We start from the raw sequence: 26,500 nt of genomic DNA on the forward strand, positions 1-26,500 counted from the left end.
AAGTAAAAGACAGTTTGTTGTGCAGGGTGAAACAGAGGTATTTTAAGTGTTCCACCTGTTAGTGATTAGCCCATTAGCTTTTATTTGATTAGCCACAAATATCTGCATGCATTGCAAACAATGATTGCATGCTGGCCACAAAGAGTTTCTCACCGCTCTATAACCTAAGATGTTGCTCTACTAAAATTACCCTTTGACCGATTTCTATCCTCTGCTTTGCTGCCAGTCATTGCATATGACTTTCATTACCAACATTAAATTACAGATGACTAACTCAATAAGATACTCAGCCTTTCTCCATTTCCACTCCTCCTCTCTTCAAAGCCGTTTTCCTGATTCTAAACATTTGGTGTGAATGACCTACTTTCTCCCCAGGTGTGGTCAAAGTATGATTCCCCTGGCATATGACACTGCCTGTCTGCCTGGTATATCTTGATGAAAGTGTCAGCTGCCATGCCTGCTCTGTAGGCCAAATAGATTCTTTCATAAGAATTGTTTTTTTGTCAAGCCAAATATGCCACTGGGTCACTGGCAACCTGTTTGTTCAGGTTCACAACTACTTGTTTAGATTACACACAGAGGCTGATAGGAAAGAGATACAGGAGTGTCTATTTGCGTGTTACAGATATAGAGGTGGACTCACTCGAGACACAAAAGCAACAGAGGGAGAGAAACAGAGAAAAACTGAAATAGAGAGAGAAGGGCATTGAGAAAATGGGAGCATGCATGGGTAATGGTATGGGCTGGGAGGTCTGGTTTGTTCACAGCGTGGTAAGTGTTTATTAGTGTGTCAGTGGGAGTGGCCCGACATCACACCACACAGATGATCAATACATTGCCACCAATTTAGGCTACCCTGCATAATGCTATTTGGATTTTATCCTAAGAGCCTTGTAGTGCAATTAGTAACCTACATAATAGTGTCAGAGTCTACCCTCTAAAAAAACCCTGCTGGGCTACACAGACATTGAGGGCCATATTACTTAAAACGGAATGTATAATTTACCAGAATCAAAATGTGTAGGCATATTATGTATGTATTATTGTACAAATTATTTTCAACTAGATTTAACACAACTCCAACTCCAAAGCGATAGAACATTCAAAACAACCTGAGTCGTATGACCTGAGAATCTCCAACTTTTGCCCTGCAAATGGGTGAGTCGATAATAAGCTGTATGGGTAGGTGAATACTCTTCCTATTGTCCAGGCTCTGCAGAGCATGAAACTACTAAGGGTTATGTTAGGAATGCCCCCCGCCTTCTCTCTCTCTCTGCCAAAGCTTCTCTCTTTATACATGACTTCAGAGGGGCGACCGGACCCACTGAGGCGTGTTCTGTTTACTTTGAGCATTGCATTAACTTGAGCACATGTGCATACACTAATGTGAATGTGTGCACACAGCACATACAATAGATACGATGTATGGTGTGGACACTATACACCTGCCCTCCACTGCCCATCCATTGAAGCATTGCCTCAGGGACCATTTTGGGTCATCACAATAACTCTGCTAGTAACTCTCTCCATCTACCACAGTGACACAATAATTGAGTACAGCCCATGTCAAGGTCAAACAACATGAATATCATACCCACATCCAAACTAATATAAGAACTCATTACTTTTGATAAAGGAATGCATAAACCACTAAATGGATGTGTAATGTTTTCAACATGGATTTTAAATAAAGTGTAATCTCTTTGGCATGGAAACCACATGCATACACATGCCCACTCATGCATTACACACATACTATGTTCATATTACAGTGCCCTGTCTTGCTAGTATTCAGGTTACAAAGGTCATAGCCTCCACCCCAGATCCTGTCTTACTTCTCCACACCTACGGTGCTTACTGCATATAGAGGGTCTGAGCTCAGATGGAACGATAAATTGCAGGTAATGAAACAACCATTAGTTATAGTATAACAGCCAGCACCTTGACCTGCTATAAGGTTAGATTGAGTCAAAGTGAACCTTTGTTTTTTCCCCCTCCTGAAAAACATTCTCGGGATTCCAGACATTCCCTTTATCCTAAAATGTTCCGCGTGGTTTGCATTTGTTGGAGGATCGTGGATTATGGAGGAACTGTATGATTGGATTTGAAGAACTGGGCCAACATCTACATGTATGAATAGAAGGGTATGAGGTCGAAAGGTCTGAAGAGTGTGGTGAATGTCTTCAGTCCTGCTGAATATCGATTAGCAGCACTGCTCTGTGTAATAGGAACAAGAGAAAAGGCTAACTTTTAACAGAATCATCTCAAGCATCTGTTGACTCTAGAATAGGTAAAATACTTGTAGATGGTTGGTTAAGAAAGAAACTGTTGTTGAGGTGCCCTTAACTAGTGAACTCCCAATTGCTGTGCAGCAGTTGCTCAATACTGTGGACCTACTAGGTAATTTCCTGATATGAATGTATAATAGTAAGCGGTTGCTGAAAATGAGGAAACGTGTTAAGTCCATTTTTGTTAAGTAAACAAAGAAAACACCCATTATGAGCTTAGTCATGTATTGGGAGCCAACAGTAGCAGAGTCCTGTTTGGCGACAACTAGACCACTTTATGTCTGCTCCCTGACAGGTTTCTCTTGTCACAAGGAATGGCTGTATCAACAGAGAGAAGGAGTGGAATGTAACCCAACAAGCCTATCTGCGGTCATTCATCCCTTTCTCCCCGCCCTTCACTTCTAATTTTCCCTGTCCATTTCCTCTTCTTTCTACACTTCCATTCTCCATCCTCCTTGTCCAGGTAACTGAACAGGAAGGAATTCCCTTGATAATAATATCCCATTGGTATCAATCATTATCATCATCATCATCATCAATCATCATCAGTAATCTTGGATGTTTAGATAACCATTATGTGACGAATATCCATAATGAATAAAACTACAGAGGCGCAATTCTGGGAAATTGCAAGTGTGGTTGCACCAATAATATCTTAAATAAGTACAGTATGATGATGATGATGATGATGATGATGAATGATTCATGATGATGTATTGACCCACATGAGGTCACAGGGATCAGCTGTGAATACAGCAATGACTTTGTAAGCAATTACTATAGTTTGGTTGGCCTCTGGGCAACCACACTAATAAAAAAGGGGTTCATGAAACATTTCTAGCTTGCTGCCTTTACAGTTTCTTTTAGTAATAGCTTGGGCAATGACTCTTTGTCTTCACCAGGCCGAAGGCATGGGGGGAGAGTATGTTTTGCACTCAGTCCGTGTGTCCTTGGCCCTATCCATGCCAAAATGAATCTCCATAGTCATGTGATCAACACAGAGCGGCACCATTCCCCATCTTCCATCCTGATTGGCTAAGATTGGCTTCCAAAGCTCACACGATTGGTCCGTTAAAAAAAAATGCCACAAATCACAAACACAGTGTGCAATTTCCGTGAAATTATACACGCACATTTCCACTAGGCCGACAACGACATGCCACAAATTTTCCCCCCAAATCAGCCTCACGGTGGCGCTATAACAGGCCAATTCCTGTTGGATTTCTCAGATTCTAGACTGATACTTACACACTATCTCTATAGTCATGTGTTCAAGACGGATCTGTCCGATATATCATTTTCCATCCTAATTGGCTAACATTTCAACGTTTGCAGGATTGGCCCGTTTTGAACAAAAAGCCTCAAATCATCCAATTGCCATCCAAGGCAAGAAGAAATGGCACCCTTTTCACATTGGCCTATTATAGCTCCACCAGGAGGCCACAACCTGACCTGCCCTGGTAGAGACCTGTGCCGAAGGGCACTTTATCTAGTTCAGTATGGATTGATCCTGTGTGGAAAACAAAACAGTAGGGTAAATGTCCCCAATTAAAGGGACTTGTTTATCCATAGCCTAAGGCCCTACGCTACCAAATGTGCACACATAAGTAGGCTACTGTTTTTTATGTCAGGTTAATTGGTTAGATTGTCAACACATTGTACCTTCTTAATCTACAAATGAAGGACCACTTCAACATTTATTTCTTCATATGTATATAAGATGGGTACCATTTCTGTCTACTCAGTCCATCTCAGAGGAGGAGGTGGACAGTCCAGTGACCCATCACTGGTAGGCAGGTTTGGTCATTTCAAACTAGGATTGCCCAATGATGTCATTGGTAGGAATGTTTCTGAGCTGCTCAAAGCCTGCAGCAATGAGACACATAGACAGTAGAGTAAGCAAGCAGACAGAAATTGTGTTTAAAGTTATGATTATTAGTAATAATATGAAGATACGGAAAAATGCCACTCATTTATCTACTTGCCTACTATTAGCCAGTGTCCTAAGAGGCTTATGGGACCCAGGGATACTACAATGAATGAAAAGTGGACAACATGTGCCATTTAGGACACCTATATCCAAAGCTGAAAACTCCAAAGCAAACAGTCCCCCATTTTACCATAGGACAGGTGGAAATTAAGATCCAACAGTGGCAGTATTCAATTTCTTGACCAGCCCTCCCAAGTCCCATTTGATCTGAGCATGAAGAATCATTGTTTCAAGACCAAATACCTCTATCTGTGGCAATCTGACATATTCCAAAACAAGCTGAACTTCCAATATAGCCTACTAACCAAAAGGTAAGAATATCGGCACAATGTGCCAATTTAACACATTAAATAAATATACAGTAGTCAATCCAATCATAAGAGTCCAATAGCGCACACCACACGCACCAAACGTGCACCTGCCTCTTAGTGGATTAATTGCGTCACACCCACCCAGCCGGGTCAGCCAGTATCGGTTTAAGTCGAAACCGGGTTGTTTACATGAGAAACTGTGGCCACGAGCGGACTGGGGGCTAAGCATAGAGTATTCGGGCCGGGGGGGCTAAGTCAAACAACACACACCAGCACAGAGCACTGCACAAAGATGTTGTCGCATCCTGCTATTTGTAGCCTACCTGGCCAGCTGCTATATCACCACTCATATCCTCTTTACGCACTCTCACCAGATCCAATTATGGGCTATAGCCGAACGCTCCATCTATGACTGGATGGGTGAATGAATGGTGCATCCATTCCTAGTCATTAAAATAAAACGCGCTTAAACAAAAGAGCAAAGAGTGTGTGTTTTCTGCGTCGTCGGGCGTTTGATTCATCATTATGAGCAGCAGGAAAAGCTGAGTATAGTAAAGACGACTGCCAACGCACCACAAAGCCACAGGTGTTCCCCCTCGCCTTTATCCATTCCAAATATAATAAACGCCCGCTCAGCAAAACGCAGCCACCACGAAATGCAGTTCTGCCATTCCGGGCTGCTTACAACAAAATTCCCTGCAGCACAACACACTTAACACAGGAACAAATGCAAAGAACAAGTAAATAAACAGCGGTTTATAGAACCAAAGCGTGTTGTTGTACTGTACCTGTAGGTTTAGTGCAAATCCGATGATGTTTTTAACACAGTCTACTCAGAATCAGATCCCCCGGTAAGTTGTAATTATCGTACAATAAATAGATGTTTCTCAATGGACCGAGGACATGAGGAAAATCCCCCTTGTTATTAGAGTAACCTGTTGCCAGTAGCCGTACATCTGATAACCGTGGACCCGCCTCAGTACCAACTCCATTGGTTGAAGAGACAGTGAAGGAGGCGCCCCGCCGTGTGCCCTTTCCCTGCATACTTCGTCGTTCGACAGTGCAACGCACCAGAAATAGCAAATCTACAGGTTCACACCGCGTACCATCCGCGACGCTCTATGGCTTGTAGATCTGCTATCTTCGGTGAGAAGCAGTGTCGTACGACGGAGTATAACTATAATTAACCAACAACACCTTGTGGCTGAGCCGCAAAACCTAAATACTATCGGACTTTGTGGCACCATAACAAACACTAATTAATACTAAACACAATTATTTTTGTAATTTTCTAAATGATGCTGATGTCTGTGGTGGGTGGGTCTTTCAGTACCTTCATGATGCTCAGTGAGTCAGTGACATCATAGAAGGTAGGTTTGTTTGCCTGCCCACTTGTGCCCAGTGCCCACATCCGTTTTTTTTTCCTACAGACCCTAGTGATAGTAAAACGAATATCGTATTCTGGGGTTAAAATTTAAAAAATATGTAGCCTAAGCTAAAGTCAGATATATTTAAATGTTAACGCTCATGTTAACTTAATATGACATAGTTCTACAACTAGACAATTGATATTAAATCCATTGTTGTCCCAATAAAGTAGGTTACAAGAAAAGATTATCTTAAACGGATACCAAGATGCAATTAAAGTTTGTGTCAAAAGTTATTTTATATAGCCTACAGGTATTTCTTTCTTGCCTGTCTATACTACTGTGGAATAAGTTATAGGCTTTATGCTTTGATTTTAGGTGGATTTCAGTGCAATTTATTGGTACCGCTATATCCTAATTTAAATTATTTTGTGTTGCAGGACCACATTTGTTCATGCTTTTATGCTGTGTTTATGTTCTTTATATCTTTTACCAAAATCAAAAAGTCATTATAAAATGGCCCTCCGAATAGTAAAGTGTAAAGATATTACTAAATCCTTATCCCACTAAACAATAATTATCAATTCTGAGAAATTGTTTTCAATCAAATCTTACGTTTCTGTTCACTTATTCTACTGCTGTTATCAGTTAGACCTACTGACACATTATGCTGTGAGCCTAATCAAATCATTTAGTAGTTATTTTTCAGTGCTGCCAAGTTACTGATGCAGGCTTTGAAAGCAGATAAACACACTAAAGTCCTTAGTGCCAATTAAAGTAAACACCGTAAATGAACACTTAGGATTTGTCTTGAATCTTAGAAATGTTTAGTTTTCTGCAGTATTAGAACTGTAATTGGTGTTATGAACTCAACCACTTCAGTTTGAAGTCCATGTCATGGGGGACCATGATCTTGTTCCGTAATTTGTGGCATCCGCAATCTCCATTAAATCAACATGCCCATCATAAAGCTCATTTTCCATTTGGATATGTTAATATCCAATATTAAGATCACAACACTATTATTTAATTTTTGTAACTCTAATCACAAGAAATGTATTGACTATGGAAGGTTGCATGTTATAAATCCTAGCCTGCAGTGAACTAGAAAAACTAGTCAAGACATCTCACATTATCAAGGCTTACAGTTGACTACAAAGTCAAACTGATAATAATAATAGCTTGAATTTATATAGCGCCTTTCATGAACCCAAGGACGCATTTACAAAATGTACCAACATCAACAAGCAACTATATGCCATAAGCCTGAGAGAGAATAAGTGTCTTTTCAAGGCAGCCTTAAAAGATGACCAACTGATCTCCATCAGTTCAGATTCTAGTATTTACTTAAAATATTTATATTTACAAATTCAGTTTACTTTTCCTTGTTTTTTTTAAATCATTGCCCCATAATAATCATTAATTCTATAACAATGCAATGTTTGACAATGCTTGATGTCAAAGATGACAAAGAATTACATTAGCATATCTGTTTCAGCCGGTTTACCAAACCTCATTTTTAATACAACAATTGGCAACAGATAAAAAATAAAACAGACATGGACAAGTACAAAAAAAATTCTCTTTACTTCAGAGTTCAGTACCTTTCCCTTCCCCAACCAGTGTGGGGCTCACTGGTTCCTCTAGGGTCCACCAGAGGGCGCCAGAGCAGAGCACATTGAACAGCACAAAATACCAGTACAAAAAAGGGAACGGCTGAAAAAAAGGCATCTCGGACAATGAATGAAGAGAGAGATAAAGAAAGAAGAGAAGATACAAACACCTTCCTCTGGGACAGAAATGTGAAAATGGATATTATTTTTCGCTCTTTAGTTATTTGGTCTACTTCGAGGCCTCTAGTAGAGACCAAAATACAAACAAAAACAGCTCAGACAAAGTTACTGCATTGGTTCACATGCAACCCAAGAGAAGGAGAAAGAAAAAAAAAGAAAAAACTATGCACATCTGATATGACATGATGTCACTACTTGCTATGCCAACACCATCCAAAAGCACCGATGTCACAATAAAGGTCCTTTCAGACGGGGAGAAGGTGACGCCCGTGTAGTCGCCTGGATCAACGACATGTCTGCTCATGAGGGACGCGTAGCGTAAAAACAAAAAGCTCAACACAATCCAGGCCTAGTCAGCCACAGGCGTGTGCACGAAACAAGCACACGCGTGACAATTTCACGGGACCGCACCCACGAAAATACGCTTGCGCCCCTCAACTTCTCTGCACGTCCAAAATAAACGCATGCCTCTCATTGAAAATGAATTACTAGGCACGTCAGTCGCTGCCCGTCTGAAAGGACCTTTAATGTGTAATGTACTAATTTGAGGACTGGAGATATAAAAATGCTTGGTTCAATTAATATGAAGGAAAAAAAGCCTAACCAAATAAACCAAGACACGTTCTAACTTTTTGTTCATTGATTGACTTTCCAGCATTTTTCATAGCGGACGGATATGTGTTCTGGCAAATGTTCAGGGTTACGAATATTTACACATATTTCAATAATGATATCCTCTTCTGTGAGGTGATAAAGACTCTAGTTCACTAAGGGGAGCCAGAGCCCGGGACTCCTTTGGATTCCTTAGACCAGGAAAAAGGAGTGCGTGTGTGTATGAGAGATGTGTGTGTGTGTGTGTGTGTGTGTGGGGGGGGGGGGGGGGGGGGGGGGGGGGACATTGACAGGACAGCTCCTGATATGAATGTGTCATGTTCTTATGCCACAATAGTGGATAGTGAGGATTGAAACTTCATATATTCTGATTTATCTAAACATGTTCTTATGCTACTGCAGTAAAGAGCTAAATAACACCCATTATAGAAATAAATGTCAAAATCAAGTTTTGCTTTTTCCTCAGGTAAAAACACATAATAATTCTGTGACATTCAAGGCCTTTTATACTTTCAGGCACAATTTTAGATATTTGAATTCATGTGGTCTTTGATTTATAGCCTTGAGATGCTAGGGGAAATATAGCACTACATCTGTGCGTGTAGTGTGACACATGCCATTTCACACTTGTGGTGTATTTGGGGTAAGTCAGTCACAGTCAGTTTATCAGTGCAGGAGCTTCCTTGCCGCAGTTGCCGGTCAGTCACAAAATGTGTGAGGTAGTGCGTTGGTGTCAGTGCTATGCTGGTCGGCAGGCTAGATGTCAAACAATTGTGAAGGTTGAACATTCGTTATGTGATTTGACTCAAATGGGTAGGGAAGCAAAAAAATTATAATTAATTTCCTAGTCACAAAAAGTGCTATGTGTAAGCATGAATGTGAACGAGTTGGCGTTTTTTTGTCTGTATAATCAAGCAAGTAAAGGGCTAGTCAAGATGAAGTTGGGCAAGTAGCTGACGTGATAGAAGTCATTCAGTTCAATCAGAGCATTAATGTCTCTTCACCTCTCTATTCATTCCTACACCTCACACCTCGCTGCCTCTCCACTGTCACTCACCTCTCAGCCCTCATTGGCTGCTACCAGCTGCCCTAAGCCCTGGCGAACATACACAGCCTGGATCTCCTTGGTCTTGAGGCAGAAGTCACAGGCCCAGACAGCAGCGCACTCCCGGGTCAGCAGGCCATAGGCTGGCTCTGTCAGACCTGTGCAGTCACGGTGGAACCAGCGCTGGCATGACGCCTCGCACAGAATGGCGTCCTGGTCGTCGTGCACCTCCGCCATGCAGAAACCGCAGGGGAACACCATCCCAGAACCCCCCAATTTCCCAGGGCCTGACCCTGGGCCAGTGGTGGGGGCTGCTGGGCCAGGGGGAAGCGGGGACTGGGTGTTGGGAGTGGATGTCGAGTTGGATGGGGGATTGGGGTTACTGCCTGGGGTGTTGCCCCCATTGTTGTTGGTCATGTTGTTCTGGGCTGAGTTGGGGGGCGCATTGGGCATGGGACCCCCAGCACCGGGAGTGTTGTTCTGCTGGCTATAAGGGGCGGAGCCAGGGGCAGAGTTAGGAGGAGTGGGCTGCTGCTGTTGCTGCTGGGAAGAGTTGTTTGAGTTGGGAGCATTGGCATTGTTTGGTGGTTGGAGCTGATTGGGTGGTGGATTCTGCGGCTGGCCTGATCCATTCAGCGGGCCAGTGGGTGAGGAGTTGGGGTTTGACTGGGGAGGTGCAGAGGGAGGCTGACCAGGTGTGTTGGGGTTGGGTTGCTGGACATCGGGGTGGCCAGGGAAGGCTCCTCCAGGTTGGGGAGGGCCAGAGTTGGGAGGAGGCCCTGGGGTAGTGTTGTTAGGTGGTGGGCCATTGGGGTTCAAGTTAGCCTGTTGCTGCTGCTGTTGCTGCTGCTGAGGCGGCCCACCTGGCTGAGGACCTGGTCCACCAAAGTTCTTGCCCTCCTCGTTCCCTGGCCCTGGAGGACTCGGCCCAGGGTAGGGGCTATCCTGTGAGGGAGGGAACTGTCCTTGAGGGGGCATGCCTGGCATCCCCCCCACCATGTTTCCTCCAGGACCACCACCCATGCCGCCCATCATGTTCATCCCAGGAGGCATCCCACCCATGGGGTTCATGGGCCCGTGTGGGGGTCCCCTGGGGCCTCCACCGCCAGGCAAAGGGGGGCTGTTGAAAGGGTGTCCACCCTGTCCATGCTGCTGCTGTGGAGGCATACCAAACCGAGGGTGGGGTGGCCCTCCGCCCCCAGGGCCTCCCATAGCACCAGGAGACAACATAGGGTTGAATCCTGGCCCTGGATGCATGGGTGGACTGAAGTTTGGGGGCATGTTGAATTGTGAGGGTCCCCCAGGAGGGAATCCACCACCTCCCCCACCTCCCCCACCACCACCCCCAAACCCAGGCATTCCTCCAAAGCCCAGCTGGTGGTGGGGTCCCGTGTTGGATGGGGGACCAAAGGGTGGCCTCCGTCCAGGTTGCCCGCCACCTGGTCCTCCAGGGCCTCCCATGAAGGCCATGCCTCCGCCCATCCTGCCTCCACCTCCATATCCCCCTCCGCCACCTGCCCCCGGGCTGGGCAGGAACGGGGCTCCTCCTGGTCCGCCAGCCCCAACGGGTCGAGATGGGGGCCCAAAGTCATCGTCGAATGGGTTGGAGGCGACCAGGTGATCCACCATAGGGGTGGGAGGAGGAGCAAACTCAGAGAGGTGGGAGAACCCTGCCGCCTAAGACAAAATAAAAGTACATGTTCACCAATCCCTGAACTCTTCGTAATCGCTAGTAATAGCTTCACCTAATGTTGGTCATCAATGAACAGAAATGTTAACGGCCACTAAAAAGGTAAAACAAAAACTAGCTAAATGCTTTGAAAACAAACATCACTTTCCCAACATGAAGGACTGCCCTAAAGTCACTGTAATGGTTCTGCAATGCAGTTCAACCACCCAGCTTTGGCAACAAAGGTTGTTTGATTCTTACCAGTCTCTTGTTGCGCAAAGCGTTTTAGACTGAGAAAGTCTTTAAAGTCTAGGTTGGAGCAAATGCCATGAAGCTTTGTCAACCAATAACAGGTTTGGTGGTCTAGAATTTAAGACTGCTTAGAAAACTACAATGTAATTGGGTTAACAAGTAGTAGAGCTATGTAATTATGGATACAATTACAATCATGATTGATTTTTGGTAATGGTTGTTGGACATTGGTGAGCAGAAGGAGAAGGTTAAGGCTGGCAGGACACTGTCAGGCACCCGGAACTAGTGGTAAGCAAACTGCCACTATGGAAGCCAACCCAGGGCAAAGCCAAAAGGTAAGTGGCAGTGCACGACCTAGGTAGATGCGCTGTGGCACGACAGCTTCACTAAAAACACTGTAGAGCTCAAGACCCTGATGCTAGATAGGAGTGGGGAGGGCAACGATTCAGGAGTCCCGAGTTGGTGTCGGCTAGACTGCACTCTTGCATCGCAGGGAAACAATGTATTGTGTATGATCTCATTTTGTTAATGGTTTTGTTGTTCTTTGTAACTGTAACTTTGGTCAAATAATAGTGTAATGGCCTCAGCGATTTTATTGTGACTGTGAGCCTGATGGATGGGGAGATGGTTTGCACATCGTTTTGGTTATTAAGCTTTGTGTAATGATAAGGAGATGAAGGCCAAATGGATGATCAAAAGATCGTTTCACAATCACAATGATTATTTTTTATTAATTGTGCAGCCCTAACAAGTAGACATAAACCATGGCACAGTTCACATGTCAATCACTAAGAGCATGTTTACAGTATGAAGGAATGTGTTCAGAACACTGCCGCGGGCAAAACTTTACCTGAGTGTTGGATTTCCTCTTCTTCTTCTCTGGGCTCTTCATCTGTGAAGCTGAAATAATGAATATAGAAGGGGCAGAAATAAGGAAAATGAGGGATGCATTTGTTGGGTTAAAAACAAAACAAAAAACAGACCTTGCATGTTTTCAAACCACTGGTCCATTCAAATGTCTAAAAAAAAACACCATTTAGATTGGCCAATACCCTTAGTGACAGAGTGGAGCAGCTTTAGACCTAGGGCCTCTTTGTTTTTAAGTCCAACAGTTGAGATGGATTCAATGATGGGACATACACTGGCATGAGGACAAGATGTTGAACATCCAGGCGTTATCACCACCAAGGTTATGAAGCCTTGACTCGCAAAATGACCCAGGCAGACCAAATGACCCAGAGGGAGAGACCGTAAAACAGAGGCAGGAGGAGGTTAAGGTCAATGAGGAAGACAGGAAAAGACGGAGACATGAGGACGGAGGAAACGGGGAGTTTGAGGTACAGTACACACTGAGAGCAAGAAAGACATGAACCCCGTTCACAGATGTCCACTGTGAGAAACAGCCACCACCGAAGACAGTCGTGAAGTTTACACATGGGGAATTGCTAACAGCACCAGTGCAGCCCATTGCAGCGCAGTAATGGATGGTTCCGATCTGATTGGGAGATGGGTGAAATTAATTCCTACCTTTGCCTCGTTTTCCTTGACCTTGTCCCGCCAGTAGTCTCCCCGATTCGGCAGCCATTAGCTAATATGACTGTCGGTGAGGTGGCATATCACCGTTCATATGCAAGAAAAAAGTTAAAAATGACGAGTTCCTTAAGGCTAGGAGCCGAGCAGGTGGAGTCAGCCTCCTTCAGGTCGATAGAATGGCAACCATCACGACTAATAGCCTACACAACGTTATTGTAAATCAATAAACCGGCCCAGGTCTGCAAACTCTCCCCCCTTCCAGCTGCAAATCTCTCGCCACGCTGTCTGTCACGCCGGGATTTGGTCAACAAATGACCGTTCGGTTTGTGTGTGCAATAGCGTTAGTTAGCCGTGCGATCGGAACAGACGGGTCGGTTCGATTCAAGCAGCCCGGGTCGCAAGCACAGTTGCAAGCAAGCACGGTTATATGAAACTGACGGCTTGCTACCTGGCTGGTTTGCCAGCGCATGCAAGTTGCAGCACCCCCCCTCCTCCCTCTTGGAAATGATCACTTACAGATGTGCAGCTACTACACTACTAGTTACCACTAGCGTAGCTAACTAGCTAGCCACGTTACCCGCTGTGGCTAGCTAGGCAGCCCTGAGATCCCAGTAAATAATAACAGCACCATGGAAATGCTTATTCCAAACCATGAGCTGTAGCTCAGCTACATTCAAAGTTGATCATTTGTGACAATTTGGCAGAACCCAAAGCTTCACGGCGAGAGACAAACAACCGGTTTCGTCCCGAAACGGTTGTTTACTATGCTAACGTTAGCTTGGTGGTTGGTAGCTAACATTAGCATGCTACTGGATAGAGCTAGCCAGCTTGCACTGTCTTTGGAAGCGAATTGTACCCTTTCTCCGTTGCTTGCTCTGCTGTCCGTTAAATTGAAACTCTCTGGCGTGTCATTGTCGGCAAACCGGTCCACACGCGGCGTATGCCTGCTGATTTGTTCCACTGTTCAACTAGGATTCATGCAAAAACGCAGATTTTGCCATATTAATCATGGCCTACTGTCGCCACCGGACAAAGAGGGACAAGCAGGGGGTATCGCACACAACAGAAGGTTTCAACTGGGAGCGAAAATAGGGGTGTCGTAAAAATAAAAATGTCCCAAACAATAAATACAAAAATAAAAACAAAAATAGTACAATTTAGCTAATTCGCATATATATAATCTGTGACTGGAGCCGTGACGTTTAATGGTCTACACAGAGAAGTCAGAGATGTCTTACTTTGAGTCTGCTCTTTCGCTCACCCTTCATCAGTACAAATGGGCCGGCCCAGAATGGACCACTTTCAAACGCCGCACAAGTCTGGTCAGAGGTTCAACATCAATTAGCAGTCCAATTAAAACATTCAGTAATGAGTAATTATATATATTCATGAATTTGAAATTGACATGGGGGTATAGGCTATTACAAGGCAATGGAACAGTATAGGCCTACATTAGTATACACTTTATTTATTTATTTTTTACAAATTCAATGCTAGTTTTCTTAATACGCACAAGGGCATCCAGCCCTTCCGATTTGTCAATTTCCAAAGCTTTATGCAGCTGCTAGCCTATACTGTATTAGAAATAGGCCAGAAGATTTCTCCATCAACACACCGCCCACCGCATTGGTGTTTGGTCCATGTAGAACGGTTTGGTCTCTGCCCCCCACATAAACATTCCCACCCTCTACTCGGAGCGCAGTCAGGATCCAGATTGCGATACAGGACGGTTGTAAAACACAGATAAACGAGCTACTCTAGGAATGGGACCACAAATCAGAAGCAAGAAAAACTTTAGATTCTTCCGAGTCTTCCCACTTCAAAGACATCTCTTTATGCAAAGGGAATAACTTTTCCTCTGAATGGAAGGAACAGATTTAAGAAAAACACAAATGGGATAAAGTAGGAATATTTAAACGTTTCTCTCGACGAATAGGCTATTTCATGGCTGAGAGAGCAGTTTTTTAATTTATTGTATTTATTTTTTTCCCCTTTTATTATTATAATTTTTTGTTTTCATTTTTGTAGACAAATTATCCATATAGCCTATAATCGGATTAATACAGATAGCCCTAGGCTAATATAGTTTAATAACAAATTCCAAGGCACATATGACATGCCTATCATAATTATGTTGATCTAGCCTACTTAGATTCTGTAGTTTAGCCTAGAAGCAACGGAAGTCTTTTGTTAGAAGACACTGTCATTTCTAAAGGTGCGTCTCTTGGGCCGTGGTGTATGGCGCAAAAAGGTGCTGGAGCAGAGAGGTTATTAGCTTTCTACCTTAGTTACAATGGCAAAGTGGTTCAAAGAGTTCCCTATAAATCTGAAGAACGGTACCGACAGGATCCGTTCTGCCTCCGAATCAGGGTCCCAGTCAAGAGCCAAACCTGCTGGGATGGTAGCTGGCATCGGTACCAAAGCAACAGGTTCCAAGGGCAGCCAGCGCAAATGTTCGGGTGTTGACAGTGGAGTAGGTGGAGGAGTCGGCTCTCTCTTGTCTGGGAGAAATCGAAAAAATTCTGCCATCGAATTAGGGAGAAATGGCACAGGTTCACTAAAGGATGGGAAAGTTTGGGATAGCCTTCTTCCTGGGAAAAGTCGTAAAAATTCAAAAGCAGATACAGTATTTGAGGAGCAACATCGGCCTCTGAAGAGTTCTGCGAATGCTTACATCAGTCGGCTGATCAGAGTGGATAAACAAGACAAGGGCCCCAACTTCAACAGCGGTACCATCAGTCAAGCAGTACATGAGACTGAAAAAGCACAAGTCAAAACAGAAACGGTAAGCACTCAAGCTACTCAAAATAATGTAACTTTCTTTATGTAACTTTGTTTATGACACAATTTGATATCCCACTGGTTTCTTCAGAGTTAATTAATTTTATTTATAGACTATATTGTGTGCACTGTGCAGCCAGGACTCATGAATGAAACATACATGAATGATTGTAATCAGCACTGGTCCATGCCCTGATTTTGGTAGTAGTGTAAAACATTCTCCTCTAAGCTCTAAGAAATGTGTGTGTGTGTGTGTGTGTGTGTGTGTGTGTGTGTGCGCGCGCGCGCATGTGCGTGTGTGTCATCAATACTGTTGACAAATTACAAATCACAAAAGTAGTGCCGAACCAGTTGCAAGCTCTGAAAATTGATATTATTGTTTCGGTTTTCCTCCCTCCCCCTTTGTCTCTGCTTCCCCATTGTATCCACTCCTCCCAGTCTGTCTCTCTATCTCTCTTCCTCCTCACCCCTTAACCCCCCACCCCCACCTCTCGATTCTCACCCTTGAACACAAAGCCATGGTCAGACAAGCTTGGGTTGGGTGAGCCTCACTGTCCCGCTGTAATGTTTCTCGGGCCTAGTATTCCCCTACTCCCTCAACCCTCACGCCTCTCTTTTCACTCTGCTCAGCCCCCCTGGTGAAGGCTATCATGTTATAAAAAGCATTGTGTTATCTGACACTCAGGTGCTAACCTGAGTACCCTCCAGCTTGGCTTTGATTTAAAAAGAAAAAGAAAACGAGAGAGAGAGAGAGAGAGAGAGAGAGAGAGAGAGAGAGAGAGAGTGTGTGTGTCAGGGAGAAGATAAAAGAAGAAAAAAAACATAAAAGAGGGAGGAGGAATAGTGAGGTTTGTTCGCTTGTTCCTGTGTGATGGAAGTGTCATTGTCAATTTGTGACACTTCCATGTGAGGATTCATTCCACCGTAAAATCCTCAATGTTTCTTTAAATTAGATTGTAAGGTTGAAGATTGTAAAAAATTAAATTATTCTGCAGAATCAAGAATTTAGAATATTTTTTATTACACACACTATTCTCAACAGGTTTGGTGCTTTACAGTAGTTGGTTATCAAAAATATAAAGATAAGGGGTAGATAAAGAAATATGCATTATTGCACTTGAATTGCAGTAGTTGCATATACATTCCTCATTGCACTTGCATCATGTATACATACTGTAAATGTTACACTTGTTGTATAATACACAGAGGGTTAGGGTTATTCATTATACAATACATTGTCCATTGTCTGTGTAGCTCAGTGGCAGTATGGTAACGGCCGTCTAATTTATACTTGTGTGTCACTCACCAAAAATAACAGATGTTCAAGTGAAAAATGTGTCATGCATCACATTTGTATCCCCAGTATCTGTGTATGATTCTCTATATAGGGGGAATCACCTATTATCTGTTTCCAGAGTAAATATATGCCGTACAGTGGGATTCATAGAAAGTCACATTGTGACGCAAAACCTGGTCAAGGGTCGGATGACGATGCTGTAGTATCCTACCTCTGTGTTTATGTAGGTGTGGGTGTGTGGATGTGCACATGCGCAGGTGTGTGTCTGGCATTCTGTGAATGTGTATCCGCATTGCCAAAAGTTGTCTGTCGAGTACACAGGTTAAGGACATCCTGTGTTCCATGCCTATCAAGCTTTTACACTATTCCAGTGGTTCTCAAACATTTTGATGTCAAGGACCCCTAAATGTATATGTAGCCTATTTGGCCGTGGACCCCCATCTGAAAACGTATTCAAAGTTGTTGATATACAAGCTCGTAACCCGTCACATTGCATTGTGAGTTTGTAGATCGTCTATTTTCAAATAAGGTTAACGTGGTTACATTGATTTTTATATTATAATATTAACAAATTTTCCTGGGGACTCCCTAGAACCCCCTCAAGGACCCCTGGTGTCCCCAGACCTCACTTTAAGAGCCACTGAACCATTCCAGCCAGAGATGTAATTTTTGTAGTATCTTGTCAAGGGAGCTCACCTGGGGATAAACCAAGAGTAGAAAACAGAAAACCCCTCTGTATCATTTATACGTCTACCACACACTGGGTTCTAAGATTAACTTGAAAGTATAAGGCACTGATAAGGTGACTGATCAGTCAGTTGTGAACTTGTGACTCACATACAGGTGGTTTTCAGCAGATACTGTAGGTGTGAATGTAAGGAGAGTGGGCTTTACGACACAGAGCAGGCCATGATGACAATGATAATGATATGCCTTTGAACAATATTTACAGTAGTGGCGCCGGTTGGATATAATTTTGAATAGCTGATCCTTATCTCACAGCTTACAGTTTATTCTTGCTTGAAATCACATCCTTCATATTACATCACCAGGCAGGTGTCAGACATTTCTTACAGGCTTAAATGCGATAATTTGAGTTTTATTCACATTTTGTATTGCCTCTGGCAGTAACCCTGTTTTGGTTTTAGTTCTAAAATCAAATTCAATAATACACAGTAAAATCATGTTCATTTACAGTTCTGTATTCTCTCAATTAACAATTTTACAATGTGTGATTTTGTATCAGGTGATCATCCTTGAAGACTACGCAGATCCGTTTGATGCACAGAAGACCAGAGAGAGGGATGCAGAGAGAGTGGGAGAGAATGATGGCTATATGGAGCCTTACGATGCCCAGCAGATGATCACTGGTGAGAGCTGCATGCTGTTCATATAACTCTGGAAAATGGACCTGTTTTGCTGTGTCACTGGTAATGACAATACAGAGTGGGAGACTCTGTATTGAATGAATTGATACAGAATTGATTAATTATCCCGTAGGTAGGGTATGTAGGGTGGGATAAGAGAGTACTGTATGCCAGTGTATAGGTATTAAAGTCTTGACAACTGCAAGTGCTCTATCAGAACAGAACTGCATTCTGCTGTTGAAGTGTCTTTGAACAAGAAACTAAACTCCTAATATTCACACATTCTAATGCTTTGTAGAACAACATGTGCTAAAAGTAAATGCTAGCATGAACACATGAACCCTAGCCTCCAAATTCTGGGCATATCATAATAGGCAAGCATTCTGTAAAAGCAAAACACAAGCTCAATGCATCGCAGACCGTAGAGGGAAAAAAGGAGGGGGCCATGTAACCCTGGTCAACAAAGTATAGGGTTTAAGTGGTATGCTGATCTGTGTCGACTGTCGAGTAGGAAGGGTTGGGTAGTTCAATTTGGCATTACTAGTGAATGTGTGCTCCTGACTTGAGTGCTGGGCTTCAACATTTAGCGTATGCGTGTTCTGCGTGTGAATGACAGAACTGACATTTTCAGTCTAGCCAGGCTAATAAGCAACTAGAATGTGAACCCGCTCCCCTAGAGCTGCCCGTACCCCATGGGGTTGCCACGGCAACTGTGTTGTGCTAGGACAATGGGCGCAGTTTCCTGTCTCTGCTTCCTTTTTCCTGTCTCTGTTTCCTGGTACTATTCTACGAAAAGGAAATTGGCCCTCGGTGACCCCCCCCCCCCCCCCTCTCGGACACAGCTCCACATGGCCCCCTATATGGACCTCTCTGGCCAATTCTCAACACTTCCCAGCATCCAGGAAGACTGTCGGTCAGTCGTCCAATCACGTGCTCTCCTGACCTTTCATTCCGTCATGCCATTGTTTTACCCAAAATGGTTACACAATAGCCCGCTGTGTCTCTGAAATGGTTTATAGCATAGCACTCTGGTAGACCTGACTCCTGTCGCTGCCTAGTCTACCTTCAGGTTTCCTTGGGAAAGCCCACTTGGGGGATATGAGACTAGTTTATGAACCATGTCATATTTAGTACATCAAGCCATGGAAGTAAGGCAGAGTCAGATATTGCTGCTGTGTTTAAGAAATAGCATGAGATGTATTGGCTTAACTGATTGTCTTTTGGCACTTTCTATAAAGGAACTATCATCCATATGACACACACCATATTTTTAAAGAGATTATTATGTAGTTTTTCCAAGCCGCTTCAAAGCACATTTCCATCCTGATTGAATTTCCAAAGTCTGTTCCTAATTGTTTGAATAAGTAGCTTCAACTAGCTTGTATATCACTGGATTTGTGACTTTGTGGAATAATTTTGACTAATCCTCATTAAAAGCTCATAGTGCTGGCTCACTGTGTGGAAATGCCTTGACAGCTTAAGCCTGTGGGTCAGCATGTCATCTCCCCAGCTTTCCCCTAATAACAATGTATGTCGTCCTGTCCTTTTTTTTTTGTTCTACACATACTGCAACACCAAGATTACATTTTCACTGTCAAACTAGACATTGTTAAAGTACCCAGTTAACAGTTTGAGTGCCCGGGACGTTGGCCTTAATAATTAATGACGTTGGATGCCCAGAACGGAGATTGGTTTTTAAATCCCCCAAAATAATCTGCTCTCTACTCCCTAAGCAACTACCATGAAGATTTCCTTGAGCAAGGCACTAATAACCTTAACCATTCTGCCAAAGCAGCTGGTAACTGGGCAGACACCTAGGTGTGAATGTATACAGCTACAGTATGTGAATATGGGGGATGTAAGAAAAACATTTGTCTTTTTCTTGCCCATTGTCTCTGTTCAGAAATAAGACGGAGGGGGTCCAAGGACCTGCTGAAGGTGTGCGTCCTGCTGGAGGGAGGCGAGGTGACTGTGGAGGAAAGTCGGCCAGCGCCACTTCAGATCTATGACATTCCCTACGAGGGGGGTGGTGACGGCGAAACTGTCAAGACCCCGGTCAGCCGCCCGGAGCTGGACCCCCGCCCCTCCACAGAGTATGAGCTACCTTGGGAGTGGAAGAAGGAGCATATAGTCAAAACTCTATCAGGTAAATTAAACTCTGGGGTCTTTCATTTATGCAGGACAAAGCATGTTGTGTCTTGAAACCAAGTTACATAATTATATCATTCAAAATTATCTAAACAAGGACAGCGAATGTCAGTCAATAAGTTATTTATCACATAGCTATAGTTAAAAGCTTTTGATCAATTTAATAATTAACGTTAATACTGTCAACTGGGAACTGGCAGGGCTAACCAAATGGTGAGGAAAGGGAATTGACTGAAAACACAGCTATATCCTCACCATACTGTGACTCGTCAAAGGTTGCTGTTTAAAATTTTGCCCCTGGATAAACTTCAGCCATGAATATGCCCAAACAATTTACAGCAATAGTGTTTGGTGGCTTTCCATGTATGATTTTCCATATATGACATGGTGAACTGCTTTGGCAGCAAAGTCACTCATGGAGACAGTTAAGCATGCAGTGGCACATGCACTTGCACTGATTTGAAAGGGCAAGTATGGCAGTTGACAAATAATACATCACTAGCAAGAGACGCAAAACTGGGTCAATTAAATTAGAATAAACAGGTTTCAAGCTTGCAAGTGCGGTGTGAGCTTGTAGATTGGCCAGGACATGCAGGCAGTGGTAGTCTAGTTAAATTATGATGATATAGGCCTAGTGTAAAACTCACTCTATACAGTTATAACTAACTACATCTCAACTTTAAAAAAAGAAGAAAAAGAAAAGGTGGCACATATCAGTAGTTTGTACAATGATCCAATCTGTCATAGCTGCCATCTAGTGGACGAGTAGATGCTTGCACATTAATAGTGATAATAGACCGACAAGCCTACACTAGCAACAGAAGGACTATATAATGATTAAAATAAACTTGCATATTTTTGTGCGCGTTTGTCTCCCCCACGCAAGGCACAAAGCAGACTCTGTCCAGGCCTATGTGGAACTTTTATCACCCCATCCAGACCCTCACCCAGAGAAAATAAAGGCTGAGCATGAGATGAAAGTTAATATCCCTATCCCTTGCCCTATTTGTCTTCCAGCTCAGTTTGACAGTACTGAACGCCATTCTCCAACCAAAGATGATGCCCCTCACCTCACCCTCACCAAGCAGCCCCAGCATCCTCCTACCCAGCAGCAGCATCTGAGACAGAAAAGCTGGACCCAGAAGATCCTGAAGTCCTCGCCCAGTCTGTCCCCTGTCTCCCCCACCCCCAGCAGCAGCCCTGAAGCTGAGGTCTGCCGAGTGGACCCCACCCTACCCCTGGAGAAACAGAGGTGAGTGTAATGTAAAGAACGATTGTTATACTGGGCATTAAGATTCTGGAAACAGAGAATGGAATGAAACTACTGAATATTGAAGGAAGGAAGGAAGGCAGGAAGGAAGGAAGGAAGGAAGGAAGATAGGCAGTACTAAACTCTGGATTGCTAAATGTTGCTAAATATTCTTTGAATGTATATCATAACACAGAATGTGCTGATGTTTCACTTTTTCAATGAACTTCGTTCCAGAATGTTTCATTTACAAAGCATAATCATTGTAAATGTTCCAAACATTAATTAATTTAAATTGTCATGCTGTTTCCAATGGGGCTTAAAGGGTTAGTTCAGATGTTTGGACTTAAAGCTTTAGGAAATACTTGCATATAGTGGTTGCAAAGGTGTTGATTGATTGCCTGAGTCCCATGGTGGGAGTTCTGGCCTGTTGGTTACGGTCATTTGGTGGGGGTCTGTTGGCCACTCCTTAAAAATAAATGAATCCACAAAACTAGCGTCATTTGTATTGTTGACCTATTTCTACCATATAGTGCAACTCTCACCCCTCTGTCACATGGAACTATTTTCCAGTATCACTATGCCAACAGCAGCACAAATAGTTCCGTGAGTCAAAGGGGTAGAAATGGTTAATAACAATACAAATTACGTTAGTTTTGTGGATTAATTTATTTTTAATGAGTGTCCCCCAGACCTCCACCAACTGACCGGAACTAATAGTCACCAAAAACAGACCAGAACTCCCATCACGGGACTCAGGCAATCAATTAATACCTTTGCAACCACTATATTAATGGCAAGTATTTCCTACAGCAAGTACAAAAATCACAACTACCGGTAACCCTTTAAGGAAGCAAAAACAAGTTCAAGTTCCTGCATTCAATCAGTAGTAGATGAGAAGTCATTAAATAAATTAACCTGTAATTATTTCAGCTGGTACCATGGCTGTGTGACTCGCCAGGAGGCAGAATTTCAACTGCAGTCCTGTAAGGAGGCCAGCTTCCTGGTCAGGAACAGTGAATCAGGCACCAGCAAGTACTCTATCGCCCTCAAGTGAGTGAAATGTAAACTTGTCTCTGCTATGATTAAATGGCTTAATTGACAACATAATGTATTTACAAGGAATGGATTGAGTATGTGGTAAACTCATTTAGATTTATTAAGTCCTCACGTGATAAATGAATGACATCATTGGCCTGTACAATTTCATCCATATTCAAATTGATTGATTAGTTAGCTCCCTAATCCTAGTTTATGTAACATCATTCCATTGTAAAGATGTACAGTATATTAGCTTTTCATTGAGTGGATTCTAATCTATTTCACAACTAAGACTTTAGGTGGGGTTTACTCTCAACTGTTCCATGCCCTTCTTTTCCTCTGATTCAGAACCAGCCAGGGGTGCGTTCACATCATTGTGGCTCAGACCAAGGAGAACGGCTACACTCTGGACCAGAGCAGCTGTGTTTTCCCCAGCATCCCTGAGGTGGTGCATCACTACAGCACTCAACGCCTGCCTTTCAATGGTGCTGAGCACATGACCTTCCTGCACCCTGTGTCACGTATTCACTGACTCCGACCCCCTGCTCACACCCCCACCTTGCTGAGGTGAGCAAAAAAAACCAACTCACACCTCTGGAATCTGCAGGGAACTAAAGTGTCACAGAGAAAACAAACCCATCCAGTAATATACGTTGGATAGACTGTTGGATAGACTGGTGACATCATGCGTACATCCACTGCTTGTTTCCCATCCTTTTTTTGTTTTTAAACATCTCATTCCATATTCATTCATCCATATTACCTTTCTGTATGTGTTATAGTTGTCATTCTTACTTGATAACCAGAGGGGCAGAAGCAGCTCTCTGTGTACTGCTACTGTTCCCTTTTCCTTTCTGTTCTTGTGCAGTTGATGCAAAACACCCAGACTGCATGTTTTGCATGTGAACATGGGAGTAGCACAATACAGCTGGCACGACACTTTTATTGCACAATTCCCAGCGTGATTGGGACAGGAAGATGCATACAGTTTTGAGGGTTTTCTTTTTTTTCTTCTTTTTTTGTGTGTGTGTAATTGTTCTTCTGAATCTCTATCTGGAATGATGCAGAGATTATTAGTGATATTTGCTTTTATATATACTTTAATTATTCAGGGTTTTACAATTTATGCATATATTACATTGAAGTTACATGATTCAATACGAAAATATATCAAGGCATTTTGCCACAGCTGATCATGAAGCAGAATGTACTATTATGGGGAGAAAGCCCTGTTGAGTTCCCCCTCTGGTGGACGTGCTGGCACACTGCACCAACTGAACCCTCTGAATAGCTCTTCTTTCTTTGTAACAGAAAAATCGACACAATTTCTTTTTTTACGGCATACTGTGTACCAACAGATGAATAACAAAGTGTAGCTTCTTTATGTTTATGCTCACAGCAGATTAGTAAATTATGCTCTTATTGGTTTGAATTCCCTTTAGCCCACTTGAGGATCTCTGCTACATTTTACTGTGAATGAGGGAATTGTGTCCTACCATCTGGACTGTGAAGCATTGTGACTGATGCAATGTGCCATGGCTTTAGATTAGTGTATTTCATTATGGAAACTGACCGTTATGTTTAAATCATGCCCCTAAAATCATGTTTCTTCACAGCTAAAAGTTGTTTATTCTGAGTTATTTCTGTATAGATAATCAGATCATTAATTCAAAATAATTTTATTAAGGCAGTTGTGATTTATAATGGGGTTCAGTGGTGAAATATTGCACTGTATTTTGTAGTCTATTTAAAAGAAGCCATTCTCTTTGTTTCTATCTGATACGCTCGCTCGCACACACACACACACACACACACACACACACACACACACACACACACACACACACACACACACACACTTAAGAAAATAAGAACCAATCCTGAAATGCAATAACAATTTAGCAAGAAAATGTTGCTATCTTATCATCTCTTGTAATATGGTTCTATTGCTCATTTTGATCCTAATGAGTTCAACATAACATCTATTCTTTCTACCCTCTGGTGCTAATTGAGATGTGCCAATCTAATCTATTGCGTTAATTGTTTTGTTGTCGTCATTTCTCTTTAGAATTTAAGTGTAACTCAAAGTGCAAACCTGTTGTGCATATTCATTAGTTAGAGACAAACAGGAAAACATTTAGGGCAACTCTGATGGGCTGACAAAGAGTTCAGCATTGTTGCTCTAATTCTATAGCAGTGTCTTTATGAGAAGATATTTGATGAAAAAATACTTTATTTTTCGTTTCTTTTACCAGAAATGTTGGCCATATTGCCCTAATTAGAACATATTTTTTTTGTATCACCACCCCAAGAGAATGTATGTTTTTATGTGGATATAATGTTTATACATGTTGTTGAAACACAAATGAATTGTATAACTGATTTTAATAAACGTTCCCAATGCTGAAATCCCCAGTGAGCTTTTCTTTGACTTCCACAAGTCAGCTATTAAGATATTACAAAACAGGGTGTTTGGACAGTGTGCTCTTATTATGATGAAAGCAGGTTAGCCTATTTCATAGTGTGTGAAACTCAGACCAGTTTGCTTTACAGATTCTGAAATTACATTATTAGCCCTATTCTGGGCAAATCATATAAAAAAGTATTCTGTGAAAACAGGCGAACGCTGTTGTTCCCCTTTCCACAAGGTGGCATAAACATTTCCTGTTCAGTTCTCCATTAGTCTCATACTATTGTACTCTGAATGCTATATAGAGTCTGGAAGTACACCTCCCAAAATCGGAGAGATTAAGCTCTGTACAAAAGCATCACAGGTGGGATCCCTGCAATAGACAATTTTGATTTGATTTTTGTCTCCACCAGGCCGAAGGCATGGGGGGAGAGTATGTTTTGCACTCCGTCCGTCCGTCCGTCCGTCCGTCCGTGAGCAGCTAATCTGTTAACCCGGTCGATGCCAAATTTTGCACACACACTCCCTGGATGCCAACGATGAAAATTTCCAGAACGGCCTGTTATAGCGCCACCAGGAGGCCGCTTTGTGCAAAACAAGTTTTTGCACAGTACACCTACAGATTTTGTCCAAACATCGCAAATTGGTACACAGTCTCTCTAGTTCACATCTGGCTTTTAGAGCGCCACCAGGAGGCCGACTTTTGTAAAACACATTTTTGGATATTCTCTCTCTCTCTACGTCGTCCTCAGACGAGCCCTCCATCGGCGTCTCCAGTCATCTCGGTTCTCCATACATCTGGCCAGCTCCTTTGTGCTTTCCGCACCAGTATCTTTCTTTAGTACGTCCACGTAGGTAGGTGTGGGACGTCCTCTCGATCGATGCCCGTGTGTTGGTTCCCACAGTACAAGCTTTTTGGCCGGGAGTTCTTGATGTCGGTGGCAGTGGCCAGCTAGTCTCATCCTCCTTACTACTATCTTCTCTGTTACACTTGGTAATGCCCCGTACAGAAGCTTGTTGGTGATGTGCTCATCCTGGTTGATGTTAAGTACCACACGTAACATTCTGGTGTAGCACCCGTCCAGGGATTTCTGTAGGGCTTGTTTAAGTGTCCAGCATTCACAGCCATAGAGGAGGACGGACTCCACGGTAGCAGAGAAGAAGATATTACTCGTCCGGATTTTGTCCAAAAATCCCGCAAATCGTTACACAGTAGGCTATCTCCATAGTCATGTGCTCAAGACGGATGTGTCTGATATTTCATATTCCATCCTAATTGGCTAACATTGGCTTTCAAATTTTGCAGGATTGGCCTGTTTTGAACAAAAAGCCTCAAATCATGAACGC

The 26,500-nt window shown here is 43.0% G+C and overlaps 3 protein-coding genes across 4 annotated transcripts in view; 1 reads left to right on the top strand and 2 right to left on the bottom strand.

Moving 5' to 3' along the window:
• The window catches only part of cgnb (cingulin b), a gene marked incomplete at its 5' end in the record, with an annotated part of 29,927 nt that extends 24,988 nt beyond the window's left edge, over positions 1-4,939 (bottom strand). The window contains one exon of the mRNA XM_083775442.1: positions 4,913-4,939. Coding sequence (XP_083631568.1) covers positions 4,913-4,939 — 27 coding nt within the window. The remainder of the gene's footprint in view (positions 1-4,912) is intronic.
• Positions 4,940-8,632: 3,693 nt separating this feature from the next.
• Positions 8,633-13,879, bottom strand: pygo2 (pygopus homolog 2). Of its 2 annotated transcripts, none has more exons than XM_083773364.1 (3): positions 13,717-13,879; positions 12,178-12,227; positions 8,633-11,083 (listed from the first exon to the last, which is right to left on the bottom strand). In XM_083773364.1, exons 2-3 carry the CDS (start codon positions 12,217-12,219, stop codon positions 9,422-9,424), a joined length of 1,704 nt encoding a protein of 567 aa, XP_083629490.1. In that variant the 5' UTR covers positions 12,220-12,227; positions 13,717-13,879; the 3' UTR covers positions 8,633-9,421. The 2 variants fall into 2 exon arrangements, with proteins under 2 accessions (XP_083629490.1, XP_083629489.1); XM_083773363.1 differs by having other exon boundaries at positions 12,855-13,879.
• A 696-nt stretch (positions 13,880-14,575) lies between these two features.
• On the top strand, positions 14,576-24,573 carry she (Src homology 2 domain containing E). The gene is made up of 6 exons (XM_083769056.1): positions 14,576-15,645; positions 18,185-18,308; positions 20,209-20,451; positions 21,471-21,705; positions 22,636-22,755; positions 23,092-24,573. Exons 1-6 carry the CDS (start codon positions 15,154-15,156, stop codon positions 23,273-23,275), a joined length of 1,398 nt encoding a protein of 465 aa, XP_083625182.1. The 5' UTR covers positions 14,576-15,153; the 3' UTR covers positions 23,276-24,573.
• The last annotated feature ends 1,927 nt before the right edge of the window (positions 24,574-26,500 follow it).

The sequence above is a fragment of the Protomyctophum parallelum genome (genome assembly GCF_964188405.1).
Source record: "Protomyctophum parallelum genome assembly, chromosome: 1".
NCBI classification, from domain to species: Eukaryota; Metazoa; Chordata; class Actinopteri; order Myctophiformes; family Myctophidae; genus Protomyctophum; species Protomyctophum parallelum.